Source organism: Eumetopias jubatus, unplaced genomic scaffold, assembly GCF_037043125.1.
Source record: "Eumetopias jubatus isolate StellerSeaLion01/CBP00866 unplaced genomic scaffold, mEumJub1_p1.0 scaffold_12, whole genome shotgun sequence".
NCBI lineage: Eukaryota > Metazoa > Chordata > Mammalia > Carnivora > Otariidae > Eumetopias > Eumetopias jubatus.
In genome coordinates, this window is record NW_028274818.1 from 49,150,855 (window position 1) to 49,166,033 (window position 15,179).

General features: G+C 46.8%; 1 protein-coding gene across 13 annotated transcripts in view; it reads left to right on the top strand.

Moving 5' to 3' along the window:
* The first annotated feature begins 510 nt into the window (after nucleotides 1-510).
* The window catches only part of LOC114200083 (protein Cryzl2-like), a 38,415-nt gene continuing 23,746 nt past the window's right edge, over nucleotides 511-15,179 (top strand). For 10 of the 13 annotated variants that reach the window (XR_015766473.1, XR_015766474.1, XR_015766476.1 and 7 more), the window contains exons 1-9: nucleotides 511-592; nucleotides 677-785; nucleotides 3,519-3,615; nucleotides 5,099-5,157; nucleotides 5,691-5,756; nucleotides 6,515-6,624; nucleotides 8,109-8,190; nucleotides 12,056-12,237; nucleotides 14,438-14,666. Coding sequence is in view for 8 of the 13 variants with exons in the window: in XM_028092065.2 (XP_027947866.1) it covers nucleotides 543-592; nucleotides 677-785; nucleotides 3,519-3,615; nucleotides 5,099-5,157; nucleotides 5,691-5,756; nucleotides 6,515-6,624; nucleotides 8,109-8,190; nucleotides 12,056-12,237; nucleotides 14,438-14,666 (984 nt within the window). In the remaining 5 variants the exon portion in view is untranslated. Of the gene's footprint in view, nucleotides 593-676; nucleotides 786-3,518; nucleotides 3,616-5,098; nucleotides 5,158-5,690; nucleotides 5,757-6,514; nucleotides 6,625-8,108; nucleotides 8,191-12,055; nucleotides 12,238-14,437; nucleotides 14,667-15,179 lie in introns of those variants that run through there. The other 3 variants (XM_028092067.2, XM_028092072.2, XM_088016944.1) reach the window with 3 other exon arrangements.

Below are 15,179 nucleotides of genomic sequence, written 5' to 3' on the forward strand. Positions count from 1 at the left end.
TGGATTACTAGTAACTGTATAATTTTAGTGTAAATAGTCCCGCAAATGTGAGAAAATTAGTAACAAGAATTGAACTCCAGCAAGGTTTTGATGCAGACATTAAGGCCTTTACCTGTGCATTTAGGATTTCGCAGTGCAGAGGGACCCAAGAACCGCTATTTACATATCATTAGGTGTGGCTTTAAAAGTCTCCCAAATTTGCTAGTAAAATGTCAACAGAGCTTAATCCCCGCCGATCTATTCCTTTTATTTGTTTTCTTTCCTCTCCAGCGAGCTCCACCACCGGGGAGACCGGGGAGACCGGGGAGACCGGGGAGGCCGGGGGCCCAAAGGGCTCAGACCCCCGGGGAAGCAGGGCGCCCTGCGGGTGGGGTGACCCGGGCGCGGTACCGGCCGCCACCGCCTGCCCGGGTCGGGTTGCGGCCCGTGGGCCCCTCGCCGGACGCTCTTCCGCGGTCCCCGGGGCCGGGGCGGGGCCGGCGCTGTGTCCCGCGCTTCCTGCCACCTTGGACCACCCCTCGCGCGCCGCTCTGCCCCGGGCCATGGCGGCGGTGGCTCGGGGCCGGGGCCTCTCTCGGGCGTGGCTCTGCAGGTGGGGCCCCGACTCTCCCCTGGGCCCCGAGAGGTAGCCGGGGGGGGGGGGGGGCTGTAATCCGCCGCTTGCTCTGTGTTGCAGGAGGGCGGGGCCGGGTTGCGGCCGCCACTACCGCGCCGCGCTCTGCACAGAGCTGAAGCAGCCCCTGGCCATCGAGGAGGTCGCCTCCCGCCCAGTCCGGCCTCACGAGGTAGGGTGGTGACTGGCCTATCCCCGGGACCCCCGACGCTCCCTTTCACTCTCCCCTCTGCCGCCACCCCTTCCCCCCCTCCCCCCCCGCGGCCTTCGGTCCTAAATGGAGTTCCCAAGTGCTCACCTAGGGGGCGACCGGGAGCCTGGAGCGCAGCTCCGTCCTGGGCCGGAAGGGCCCTTTCGGGGTTCACAAAAAGGCCATAAGGGCTGAAGGAAGATTGCGCCCCCAAACTCAAATGTAGACCTCTTGCTGAAGGCCCCAGAGCTGTTGCCTTAGAAACAGACAATTCTGATTTGCACACGACTTTGCATAGCCCCTTGCAGGTTATTGGTTTAATACACAGAAATGGACCCCATCTTTGGCTTCCTCTTCAGTGTCAGCATTTAGTGTTCTGTCCTGCCTCCTCCCCCAGACCAGTCCGGTAACGTCTGTCCTATAATTCTTAGTGTGTATCTTGTGCCCTCCTCTGGGGAGTGCCCTGATGTGGGGTGGGATTGGTTTAGGATTGTGGGCATTTCCAGTGAAATGTGGAAGTCACTTTGGCTCTGCCGGGTGACCTCTCTGGTGACACGATGTCATCTCGAATGGAGAATGAGAACCTCTGACAAGGTGAAGCAAAGCAGGGAGCCTCAGCGTCAGGGACCCCTGGTGAGAGGGAGCAAGGCAGCTGCAGCCCTAAAGTGTCACTTCCCTAGCAGGGACTCTGTTGTGAAATGGATTGTTTGAGTGAGCATATGATGGCAGCTGGTCTGCTTCCTGGGATTCATGTGCTGAAAGATGTTTATTCTTTTTTTTTTTAAAGATTTTATTTATTTATTTGACAGAGAGAGAGACACAGTGAGAGAGGGAACATAAGCAGGGGGAGTGGGAGAGGGAGAAGCAGGCTTCCTGCCGAGCAGAGAGCCCGATATGGGGCTCGATCCCAGGACCCTGGGATCACAACCTGAGCCAAAGGCAGACAGACACTTAAGGACTGAGCCACCCAGGCACCCAAGACGTTTATTCTTGAATCATCCTTGAGGCAAAGTGGAGTGGCTTGAGGACCTATGAGCGCCATACATGTCAACAGCTGGTGCATCATGCACACAGTGTGCGCAGCCTGAAGGCTGGGCTCCTTGGTTCCGTTCTTTGCCCAGACACTGCCTCGTAAGGAATTAGCTCATGGGAGTTGGGTCTCTGTGAGTTTACTCACCATCAAATCCTCATACTCTGGAATGGTGCCTGGCACACGGGAGACACTCAAAACATTCTTGACTGGATGCATTTTGTCCATAGAAATGTCTCCTCACCAACATGGCTTCCTCTGTCCTAAATGGGAAATGTAAGCAAACAAGGAAATGAATGTCAGCGATTCTGTCTCTCAGCCTTCATTTTCTCCTGTTTCTTGGCTCTGTTCTCAGCCTGTGTCAGAATCACCTGGGGCTTGGTAAAACAGATTGCTGGACTTTGTCCCCAGAGTGTCTGATTCCTTACGTCGGGGTGAGGCCTGAGAATTTGAAAGTCTAAGTAAGGTCCCAGGTGACACTGAAGCTGGTGGTCTGGGAACCAGACTTGGAGAACCACTGGCCTACAGGGTCTGGAAAAAGTGCTGGCTACAATGCTGCAGGCCTGCCTCTGCTCTAGCCTGGGCATGAAGCACAGAAACTGGGGATCTAGAACTGGCCTCCAAGATGATTGCTGATCCCCAGAACAGCTGGTCATGTTACCCTTCTGCTTAAAATCCTTTAATGGCTTCCCACTGTTTGTACTGTGAAGGCTCAGAGCCTCAGTAAAGACTACACACCCTTGGATGGTGTGGGCCCTGCTCTGTAGCCCCATCTCTTTCTCCTCTTTGTGCTCTGAGCTCACTCGTTTTTCTTTTGTTCCCATCACAGGGCCTTTGCACATGCCATCAGGTTTGCTTGTGTTAGCACCATATATTTTTCTCCTTAACATTCTGTGTAGGAGTTGTAATTTAAAACATAAATCATCACAATTACTTGGCTGATGTCTGTCTTCTCCCATCCAAGTACTAACCAGGTCCGCCGTGCTTAGCTTTCGAGATCAGACTAGATGGGGTGCATTCAGGTGGGATGGCTGTAGACAGATATCAGATATCTGCCATACTCTTAGCTCCATGAAGGCAAGAACCTGTCCATTTTGCCTCACGATTGCACACAGGCACTTAGTTCAGTACTCGACATATAGTAGATATTCAGGAACTATTTTGGTGTAATTGAATGAACTTTGTCTCCATGGACATGCACCACTCTGCTTTGCTGCTCTTCTGCTCCACCCCCTGCTTTTTTTTTTCCCTAAAGATTTTTTTTTTTAAGATTTTATTTATTTATTTGACAGAGAGAGAGATAGCGAGAGCAGGAACACAAGCAGGGGGAGTGGGAGAGGGAGAAGCAGGCTTTCCACTGAGCAGGGAGCCCGATGCGGGGCTCGATCCCAGGACATTGGGACCATGACCTGAGCCGAAGGCAGCCGCTTAACCGACTGAGCCACCCAGGCACCCCTTCCCTAAAGATCTTATTTATTTGGGAGAAAGTGAGAGAGTGAGCGCGATTGAGAGAGAGCAGGAGCAGAGGGGGAGTGGGAGAGGGAGAAGCAGGCTTCCTGTGGAGCAGGGAGCCCGACACGGAGCTCAATCCAAGGACCCCGGGATCAGGACCTGAGCTGATTAACAGCCGTCGATGAACCAACTGAGCCACCCAGGAGTGTCCTGCTGCTATGTTTCCTTTGCAGGTCAGAGTTGATGTCCATTTCTGTGGAGTTAATTTTGCTGATATTTTGGTCTGCCGTGGTCAGTATCAGGAAAAGCCCCAACTTCCCTTCACACCTGGTGAGTATGAAGGGGCCAAGTGACTGCTCAGGAGAGAAGCTACAGAGCTTTCAGAACTGTGTGCTTCTCAGGCACGACGCTGGTGTTGCTTGCCTGCCCACAGTGATGCTTCAGATACGTCAGCCTCACCACTGATTAGAAGCACTAGTGAGCCTCTTGTGGGAAGGTTCTATGACTGTCTGGCCCCTAGTTTCATCCCCCATCTTAGTATTGTGCCTGGCTCATAGTAGATGCTCAATAAAGACGTTAACAACACATAAATGAACAAATGAATTTTTACGTATCATGTCCGGCAGAATTCTGATCGGAATCCTCATTGGTCCTCGTCTCTCTCATTCCTTGTGAGTGCCTCAGTATTGTTTTTTCTTTTTTTTTAAAGATTTTATTTATTTATTTGAGAGAGAGAGAATGAGAGATAGAGAGCACGAGAGGGAAGAGGGTCAGAGGGAGAAGCAGACTCCCTGCTGAGCAGGGAGCCCGATGAGGGACTCGATCCCGGGACTCCAGGACCATGACCCGAGCCGAAGGCAGTCGCCCAACCAACTGAGCCACCCGGGAGCCCAGTATTGTTTTTTCACTGAAGGATCATAAACATGTTTGCAGCTAAAACTGTCAGTCCTCACAAACACATATTCCCAAAGAAACCTAATATCAGAGGATCAGAAAGAAGAAAAAGTTTATACATTTCTAGCAGTCCACTGTCTGATTTTAATTATGCCCAATCTGATTACATTTAGATAGTGAATATGTGGACAAATGACTGCTTTTTGTTGTTGAAATTTAAAGAGATAGGATAGTACATGCATATTGTATACAGACATACACTATGAAGGATACAGTGATTGTAAAATAGTTGCTGTGTTTTGTTGTGTTTCAACATTTGGAACCATTTCCCTCTGTATTTGCTGACGTGCTGGGTGGGGGGGAAAATGTCATAGTCAATTGAGTTATTCCTTTGGCAGCCTAAGTGGGAAATGTATGGATCATTAAATTCAGAAATTTTGGAGGTGGAAGAGGAAAGAGCAGACGACATCAGTTCATCCAAATTGAGCCACGTACTGTATGAATAAATACAGTTCATGTCCTTGAGGGCCTCACAGTCTACAAGAGGAGATACAGAAACAGATAAATACACTATGATGAACATTGTAATTGGGGTGCTGTAAAGAGCCCCCCAAGGCCCCCGTGAGCAGGATCAAAAGTACTGGTGTATCTGTGATTCTGTGTTTTTGCCCATTCTTGAAATTTTCATTTGTAAATTGGTAAGAATAGGACTGCTATCACCTTTCAGGTTGTGATCATGAAATCTTAAGTTCACTTTCCTGTGCTTTGGGTACAATGCTCTTCCCCTGGGGGGTCGTGGGGGGACACTTAAGCCCTCTCAGCTCTAAAGAGTGGATGGAATGGCCTGTTGATCAGGCTTTTCTCGTCTCCATGGTGCTGGGCTTTATAGATAACCTAGTGTTTAAACAATTTGTTTTAGGAATGGAGTTTTCTGGGACTGTCCTGGAGACAGGCACAGATGTCAGCACAGTGAAAGAGGTAAATGAGTTGAAATCTAGGGAATTGTGTGTGTAGCCCTGAGAAATGTGCTAACCTCATTTGCAGCCAAAGCGTCTTGCTTCTCTTGGCCTTTGCCAACAGACACCAGAGGGAAACCGAGATGAAGGGGGAAGAAACTAATTCTGAATTGGAGGAAGGAAGCCGGTGGAAGTTCCTGGCTTCGTAAAACCTTGTATTACTAAAGAAGCCAGCACCTCAGTCTTCAGTTACTGAGAGGATAGAACATTCTCAAGTTTCAGTCTCTTGTGAAAAAGAATCTGGGATTCTAATTTATTTCAACTTTTTCCTTACTCTGTCCTGTCCAAAATGTGCTCATATTGTCTTGGCATCCTGTTGGGGGTATTGAGAAGATGGTTGAATTATTTACTAAACGTTAACTCTGAATAGATGATTTTGACAAACTTGTGTCTTATGGGTCAGGAAGAAAGATTTTCTTTCTTTTTTTGATTAATTTGTAAGAGGTAAACAGCAAGGCCATGCATTTGAAGAAGCCCTTAATGTTTTCTCTTCAGGGAGACCGAGTTATTGGCGTGAGTGGCTTTAATGGTATGGCTGAAGAATGCATCATTGACCCAAAGGTATCCCTAGCTCTCAGTCTGTCTGCTTGGAGATTTTTTTTCTCCTTTCTTTTCTTTAATCTCCACCTAGCTCTCATTCCTTGTTACTCTTCTCTCTTCCTTCTTTGTATTTGTTTCTCAGCCAAGCACTTCTTTCTTTCAAATGCTAAAGCCTTTTCTATGTTGGAGTGACAACCCTGCACAGAGCTTTGTTTGTGTGGAGTCGTGAGATGAAGAAGGACATTTTGTTTTGCGAGTCCTGGGGCAACTGGCTGGCTGTCCAATTGGACCATAGGTAGTTTTGGTAGAAAAACTGGTTTGGGGCATTGAGGTGGATATAATAGGTTTCTCCCCCACATCACGTTTGTGAAAGAGCTAGTCTTGGGAATGGCGCCAGCCAGGGTGGTGGGGTAGGCATGTATAGGATGTGAATGGCGGCCCCTAGTGGTGAAGAGTACACATTTTTTTTCCCACAGCTTTATTGAGGTAAAAAGGACCTAACCACCATCCGATTCATCTATTACAGTACAGTTCCATTCTCTGAAACGTGGTTCCATCCCGAGCTAGATGCCAGCCTTGGGATTTGTGAAGACCCATATACCCAGGTTTTGAACTCTGTCACAGCTTGCTTGGTTTTGACTTCTGGTGGGTTTTGGTTCCTGACAGGCTTGGTTCCTTTTACAAATCAGTCACTCAATCGGATCATAATGTTTACTGAGCAGCCTTTATGAACAGGTACATGTGCTTAATCCCTAAGTTACTGTTATCTCTTTTTACAGACACTGTGGCAGATTCCAGAAAGGGTCCCCCTCCGAGAAGCTGCTACCTTGCCTGTATCTTATGGCACTGCTATTTTGGCCTTGGAGCATAGGGCATGCACTCGGCCTGGGTAAGACGCTCTGTAGACAACCCAGGGCTAATATCTCCTTCTGAGATCAGAAGTGCCCAGCAAGACCTTGCCCCTTCCCCTCCCCTCCCTAACCTTTAGCTCTTGTTCAGTTGGTGTCAGGAAAGGCCAAAGGAAGGTAGTGACCTGAGATAGGGGTCGGTGTCTGAGATGGAATGATAGACTGTGAACTTGTCCAATATGAATTTGGGGAAATAGCTCTTTTGAACCTGGCCACTCTAGAGATCACCTCCTGGAAAACCTTACATTTTCTTTCTTTCTTTTTTTTTTTTAAAGATTTTATTTATTTATTTGACAGAGAGAGACACAGTGAGAGGGAATACAAGCAGGGGGAGTGGGAGAGGGAGAAGCAGGCTTCCCGCGGAGCAGGGAGCCTGATGCGGGGCTTGATCCCAGGACCCTGGGACCATGACCTGAGCCGAAGGCAGACGCTTAAGGACTAAGCCACCCAGGCGCCCCAAACCTTACATTTTCTTCTACTTCATTTCTTTTATTATTTTTTAAAAGATTTTATTTATTTATTTGACACAGAGAGAGAGAGCACACAAACAGCGGGAGAGACAAGCAGAGGGAGAGGGAGAAGCAGGCTCCCTGCTCAGCAGGGAGCCCGACATGGGGCTCAGTCCCAGGACCCTTAAGGCAGGTGCTTAATCAACTGAGCCACCCAGGTACCCTGAAAACCTTACATTTTTAAAAAAGATTTTGTCTATTCATTTGAGAGAGAGAGAGAGTGAAAGAGAGAAAGCAAGGGGGGGGAGGGTCAGAGGGAGAAGCAGACTCCCCGCTGAGCAGAGAGCCTGATGTGGGACTTGATCCTGGGACTCCAGGATCATGACCTGAGCCAAAGGGAGACGCTTAACCAACTGAGCCACCCAGGTGCTTCAAACCTTACATTTTAGAGAGTTGGTTTATGTAAACTTGTTTTAGTCTGGTTTTAATGGAGTCCTGTGGTATTTGTTTCTGTGAGGCATGGTTGGGTGTGCCTAACTAGGGTATTTCAAATTCAAAGGTGCAGAAGTTTCCCACTTTACCTGCAATATTTGCCTCTTGCCCTTTTCAGAGAGATCAGAATTTCTCCAGAGAGGTGACTTTAACTGAATAGTGGCCATTCCTTGATCACCACCTTCTAAACTTCAGCAATGTTTAGTATGAGTGTGATCTTAGGACAGAATTTCTGAAGCAGAAATTGGAGTGGTAGGCCAAAGGAAGAGTTGCCCTTGTCATGAGGAAGAGGCTCCCTAGAGAGATTAAGGGATATTTTTCCTGGGAAGTCTTCAAGTGGACCAAATTTGCACCGATCAGGCAGTGACATATATAAGCCAGCCCCAAAGCCCGGAGAATGGGTGTCCATGAAGGGCTGAATGAACTGGGCTTTAAGTCCTCTTCTTGCTTTAAAATGTTCATGAAATCATATGATTGGTTGATTTTTGAGGGTTTCTGAGGTAACGTTCATCTTTCTCTGGCAGAGAAACTGTTTTAGTGACGGCAGCAGCTGGGGCCACAGGCCTGGCGGTGGTAGATGTGGCAACGAATGTTCTTCAGGCTCAGGTATTTGCATGTTAGAGTCTCTGTTTACAAAAAATCATACCTCTGGTTTTCGAACATAGAGTATATTCATTCACTCGTTCATAAATATCGTGGGCAGGGCCCTGGGGATATAAAGTAACCCAGGGTAGGATCTTGCCATCTATTTGCCCGCAGACCGGTGAGGGGACATGGGAAGAGATTACTCCTCCTTCCAGTTACTGGAACCTGGCGAGAGCTGACTTGCTTCGTGGTCTCCGCAGATTCTGTTCCCTCGACCTGTAATGCTCTTCTGAAATGTCTCCCTCTGCACTTAAAATTTATTATTTATTTATTTATTTTAAAATATATATATATTTTTAATTTATTCATTTGACAGAGAGAGAAAGACAGCACAAGCAGGGGGAGGGACAGAGGGAGAAGCAGGCTCCCGCTGAGCAGGGAGCCTGACACGGGACTTGATCCCAGGACCTTGGGATCATGACCTGAACCGAAGGCAGATGTTTAACCGCTTAACCGACGGAGCCACCCAGGCGCCCCTCTGCACTTCAAATTTAAACTTTGTCCCTCAGGAGATGTTAATCTCTCCTCTGCCCCCTCCACACCCAGCTGTTTGTAGATGGTCTCCTCACATCCTATACTTCTCTTTCATGGTACATACCCCAGTGTGTGGTTAATCCTTTTCTTGGGTCATGACTGGATTACTGTTGCCCTCCTACTTGACTGGAATCCCCATGAAGGCAGGGACAGTGTCTGTTTGGCTCATTACTGTAATCCCAGCAGTTGGCATGTACCTAGACCATAGTAGGCACTCAGTAACTATTGTTTTTTAAAGATTTTATTTACTTATTTGACAGAGAGAGAGAGCACAAGCAGGGGGAGCGGCAGGCAGAGGCAGAGGGAGAAGCAGGCTCCCCGCCGAGTGAGGAACCCGATGCGGGACTCGATCCCAGGAGGACTCGATCCCAGGACTCTGGGACCATGACCTGAGCCGAAGGCAGACGCTTAACCAACTGAGTCACTCAGATGCCCCTCAATAACTATTTCTTGAATGAAAGAATAAACAAAGGAAAGAAAGACCCAATTCTCTGCAGGGGCATTGCTTTGAGGCTGTGGATGTTCAGATAAGGAGAGGATTTCTTGGAGACAGGAGGCATTTAAGGCGACTTCTGAAGGACTGGTAGCAGTTGAATAGAGGAAGAAGGGAGGTGAAGGCCATTTTAGTGGTGGGAGGGCATGTCAGAAGACAGAGACATGAGATCTCCCAGGATGCATTCAGGGAATTGCAAGCAAGTAGCATCTGTGGAGCAAAGGATCTGGGGAGGGGGGATGGGGAGGGGAATGGAGGGAGATGACTCTAGGGAGGAAGAGAGAGACATGATCATGAGACCCTGAAGAATTTGAACCCTTATTGGAAGCTCTCAGGAGCCACTAAGGACTTTCAATAGGGAAGTGCCATGATCATATTTGCATTTTGCCAAGTTCATTCTGGTAGCAGTGGGGATGTGAGATGGGGCAAGGTCAGGGGTAGTCTGGAGGAAGCAGAGAGCCTCTGAGAGCAATCCAGGCCGGTGGTGATGATACTTGAACCAAGGCACTGGAAGCAATGAATCGGGAGTTACTAAAGTAGAAGAAAATAGAGAGTTTGATCCTCATACAGTTGAAAGAACAAGGGCTTTGAAATCAGTCTGACCTAGGTTCAGATTCCAATGCTGCCTCTAGCTTAATTGCTTCAGTTTCCTCATTGGTAAAATAAAGCTTTCCTCATATGGAGTCGTTGTGGGAATATTGAAATTACACGTGCAGTATGCCTGCTAGAGGGCATGGCATGTTGGTAAGAATCTCTTAAAAAGGGAACCTGTTATTATTAGACATTGAGTGGGAAGGAGCAAACTAGGTTAACTTGTGGATTTGCCGTTTATTGCAGTTGAGAACACAGGAGGGAATGGTGAGCTCAGTTTTGGAAGCATTAAGTGTGAGGTTTTTGTGGCGTGTGCAGTTGGGATATCCAGAAGGCACCGAGATACCCAAGTTTGGAGATAATTGGATTGCTCTGGAATTTCTTCAGGTGGCGTCTCTCCTTTCTCGCATTAAGTTTTCTTTGGGAAGGACATGTGAGTTCTGAAAGCAATCTTAGCTACCAGGAGGCTCTCCATGGAATATTAACACATTTCATGTCAAAGCAAGGGCTTTTAGCACCTCTCAGTGGGGAGACGAAAATTAGTCTCCTTGTCTAGAACCACTGACTGTTTACCATTTCTAGGATGATAAAATTGCACCATTTGTTTTGATTAGTGATAGTAGGTTAAGTAGAGAGAAAAATCCACTTCAACTCCGATATTAAAATTAACCCAAGCTGTATATTCTTTCGTAGCCATAATGGTTTTCAGGAAAAGTGAACAACAAGAAAATAATAAAAATAACTTAAAAAATGTCATCATGCCACCTACTTGGAACAGGTTATTTTGAGAACAACCTCCATTCACAGCATTTCATATTGCTTTCAAAGTGCCTCCACACCAATTATCTTACCCCCGATCTTAACAAACCCCTGGAGATGGGTAATGTGTTTATTATCCCTATTTCACAGATAAAGTAAGGCACCAGGGGAGACGGGTTCGTGGCAGGTCTCACTGGCACCCTTTTGAGAATCGAGATTGTTGCAACTCCCTGACCCTAGGCCAGTGTCTGCCCTCTGGTGTTGTGTGAAGGTACTTAGGGTAGCTTTCTGGTTCAAATAGTTCTGGGTGAGTTTGAAATCTTCTAAGGGCACTGATGATCTTGTGTGTTTGAATGCAAGTTCTGAATGTCACCTTGGGGCCCAACCGCTTGGGCTGGTGGGTGCTGGGCCTGGGTTAATTACTTAACCTCTATGTCTGTGGCACCATCTATAGAATGGGCGTAATTATACTGCCCCCATAATGTTCTTATGAGGTTTAAATAGAATACATGATTGTGTATGTGTAACAATAAATTCCATTTATCTAGCACTTTATTTTTCAAGTGTCTTATGTACAGTATTCGATTTGATTTTTAAAATAAATCTTGTTTTACGGATGAGGTAACTGAAGCTTAGGGAAGCTGGTGGGCAGCATAGAGGTTAAAAGCATGAACTCTGGAGATGGACAACCTGGGCTTGATCCCAGTTCTGCCTCCCATTAGCTGTGTGACCTTGAGCAAGTTACTTAACTTCTTTTGCTTCAGTTTCTTCATCTCTAATATGGGAATGCTCATAGTGTGTGAATCATTGGGTTATTAAGACTAAGTGAGTTATGAATCTATGTAAAGCATTTACAAGAGTACCTGGCACATAGTGAGCATTATGTAAGTATTACATTTGTCTTAGGTAACACTGCTAGTTAGTAGCAGAGCCAGGATTTGAACTCAGGTCTTTCCAACTTGAAGATCTTTTTACTGAATCATGTTTTACCCTCTGAGAAGCCTTTCGAGATCTCGATCTAGATTGACTACCTCTCGTTTGCACTTCTGCAGCCCTCTGTTCTTCCCCACCTTCACACTGCTGTATCTTGCTCTCTTGACTCTAGGCTTGGGTATCTTTATTACTTGACTCATAGTAGGTGCTCAGGAAATGACGGTTTCATCCATATTTGGAGAAGACTTTCTGAGTGTCTCCTGAATCATCTCCTAGCTAGACTCATTGGGGTTCCAGGATTCCTGGCAATGTGAATCCCATGGCCAGTGGGTGTGGAGGGGCCAGTGTGATGGTGCTGAGTGTCGGCCTTGACGTGTGGGATTGAGGCTGATGCTAGGGCAGCAAGGTCACGTTGGTTTCCTCGGTTAGTACCCTTTGGTGGGAAGCTGGGTGGGTAGGGTGAGCCCCTCTTGGTACACATTCTGGATCATCAGAAGCTTTGTGTTCTCTGTGCAGGTGATAGCTGCAGCCGGAAGTGACGAGAAGTGCAAGCTGGCGATGCAGAAGGGCGCACAGTCCACTGTGAACTATGGTCAGGGCGGCCTGAAGGAGGCAGTGAGGAAGCTCGTGGGCAGTGGGGGGGTGAGCGTGGCCATTGACACTGTGGGAGGAGATGTCTTCCTGGAGGCGCTCCGCAGGTGCGTGTGGTGGTCTTTCCAGAGGGGGCTGGACCTGGGCGTCTGCTGAAACCTTTCCAGACCTGCCTGCCTTCTGGCCTTACTTCTCTTCCCTTTTTGCTGCTCACTTTTCCTGTAGGCTTTGGTGTCAACGAGAACAGCTGAGTGGGAGGGTGAAAAGGAATAGAAGCAGAGGGAAATCAGGAAATGCTTAAATATAGAAAAACAAGATATCCAACTGGAAAATATCCAAAAAATGACTGCAGACTCTCTTGTTGGCAATATTGGATGCTTTAGAAATTATGCATGTGTTAAATTCAGCTCTGCTGGGCCCCATTAACTACTTTATATACGTAGTGTGGGTAATTCTTGGGATCATCATGCAGATGTTAGCATGACCCTGGGGGGCGGGGGTGGTGGCAGGTCCCTAGCTCACCATGCACCAAAGTACAGACTCTTGATCTCACTGGTTTCAGAAGCAGCCAGTGAGTTTTAGTGGGACTGTTGTATTCACACCAATTCTCATTCTGTTTTTAACCAGGGACTCTGGAGTGTTCTGTTAATACTGGTTTCATTTCTCCCGTCATCCTGGCAAGCACAGTTTTGTGGTTTATGTCAGTTTAAAGTTGAAGAAACAGAAGCGGACAGAACAGCGTACCCATGGAAGGGACGCAGTTGGTTCTGTGGCCCCTGAGCATCAGTGCACCGTGCTAGGTGCTGCTATGCTCAGAGAAGCAAAGACAGGAAGGTGTTGACTCCACAGAGAGCCAGGACAGACAGCTGCTAGTTCTCACATCCCTCTTGCCTTCTGGGTAACGGCTAACAGTGTTAGCACAAGCACTTCTCATTTCCCTCTAAAGAAAAAAAAGCAAAAAGCAAAAACCAAACCAAGATACACATATTGTGTATCAAAGATGTTTACAAATTTTTTAAGAAGATTTTTATTTATTTATTTGATAGAAGGAGAGAGCACAATCAGGGGGAGCAGCAGAGGGAGAGGGAGAAGCAAACTCCCTGCTGAGCGGGGAGCCTGATGAGGGACTCGATCCCAGGAGTTGAAGGCAGTTGCTTAGCCAACTGAGCCACCCAGGTGCCCTGCTTATGGCTTATTTTTATGTTTTCCTACTGAAGAATCCAAAGTGCTATAGAATGGTTCACCTCTGCCAGTTTGTCAGGTCAAGAGGAATTCCCAGCTGGGGGTTTAATGCATATTGCTTTTTTTTTTTTTTTAAAGTTGTGGTAAAATACACGTAACATTATAAACATTTGTTAATGTAAAATTCAGTGGCATTAAGTATGCTCACAATGTTGTGTCCCTGTCCCCAGCCAAGACTCTACACCTGTTAAATAGTAACTGTTCCTCTCCTCCCCCACCTCCCTGATAGCTTCTATTTTTTTATCTCTGTAAGTTCATGTAGATTGCTTTTTTCATTCTACCCTTTTTATTGTGATTAAAAAAATACATAACGTCAAATTTGCTATATTAACCATTTTTTTACATTAACCATTTTTAAGTATATAGTTCTGTAGTGTAAAGTATATTTACATTGTTGTGAAACAGATGTCCATCACTTTCTCATCTTGCAAATCTAAAATTCTTTACCCATCAAATAATAATTCCTATTTCTCCCTTCCCCCAGCCCCTGTTCACCGCCATTTTACTTTCTGTTTCTATGAATTTGAATACTTTAGATATCTCATATAAGTAAATCATACAGTATTTGTCTTTTTGTGACTTGCTCATTTCATTTAGCCTGATGTCCTCAAGGGTCATCCATGTCATAGCATGTGACAGCATTTCCTTCCTGTTTAAGGCTGAACAATATCCTGTTGTATGTATATAACACATTTTGTTTATCCACCTATTGGCTGATGGACATTTGGGTTGCTTCTCCCTCTCGGCTGTGGTAGATAGTGCTGCTGTGGGCTCAAGAGTGCAACTATCTCTCCAAGACCCTGTTTTCAGTGATTTTGGATTAAGACCCAGAGTGGCATTGCTCGATCATACGGTAGTTCTATTTTTAATTTTCTGAGGAACCTGCATGCTGTTTTCCAGCTGCACCATTTTATAGTCCCACCAATAGTACACGAGGGTTTCCCTATATCCTTGCTAACACTTGTTATTTCCGGTGGTGGTGGTTTATAGTAACTATTCCAGTGAGTGTGAATATATATATGTTGCTTTTTAAAATAAATTCTTTTCCTTGTCCTTTCTTCCCAGCCTGGCATGGGAGGGCAGGATCGTGGTGGTGGGTTTTGCTGGAGGAACCATTGCTTCTGTGCCGGCCAACCTTTTGCTCTTGAAGAATGTCTCTGCCATGGGGCTGTACTGGGGCCGATACAAAGAGCAGAACTTTCCCGTCTTCTCCAGAACCCTGTCCTCGGCTCTTCAGTACTGCCAGCAAGGGCGCATCCAGCCACACATCGGAGCGGTTTTTAAGCTGGAGGAGGTGAGATGCTCTGGAGAGAGGTGATGTGGCTAAATGCCAGGACCTAATCGGTGTCAAACAACTGGGTGGTTTCTCTCTGGGTTCCATAAATCCTCCTTTTATGGAATGAAAAGGTACAAACACAGTGCAGAATAATGGGGTCTCACAGGCTGCCGGGTGACGGGATTTCTCCGGGCCTTCAGGCTTGTATGGTGGTCGCCTCAGGCCCAGTGAGCCACCGGGGAGGCTGAATTTGTGCGGGCCACAAAGGAGCTGGATTTCGAGGGCTCTCCCTACGTCACTGGTTTCTTAAGCAGAGGGAAGTGATGGTACTTTAGAAAATCATTTACCCGTGTTTATATGAACCCTGAACTCCATAACATACCGGTCTGAGAAGGAAGCATTTAACTTGACCTTTGATTTTAGAAAACAGCCGCTTTAAAGTACAACCAGATGATCTAAGCTGAGGTTCTGTGAACAAAACACTAAATCACTCCCTGCGTCATCGGGCTGTAATTCATCCATTAGTCACCG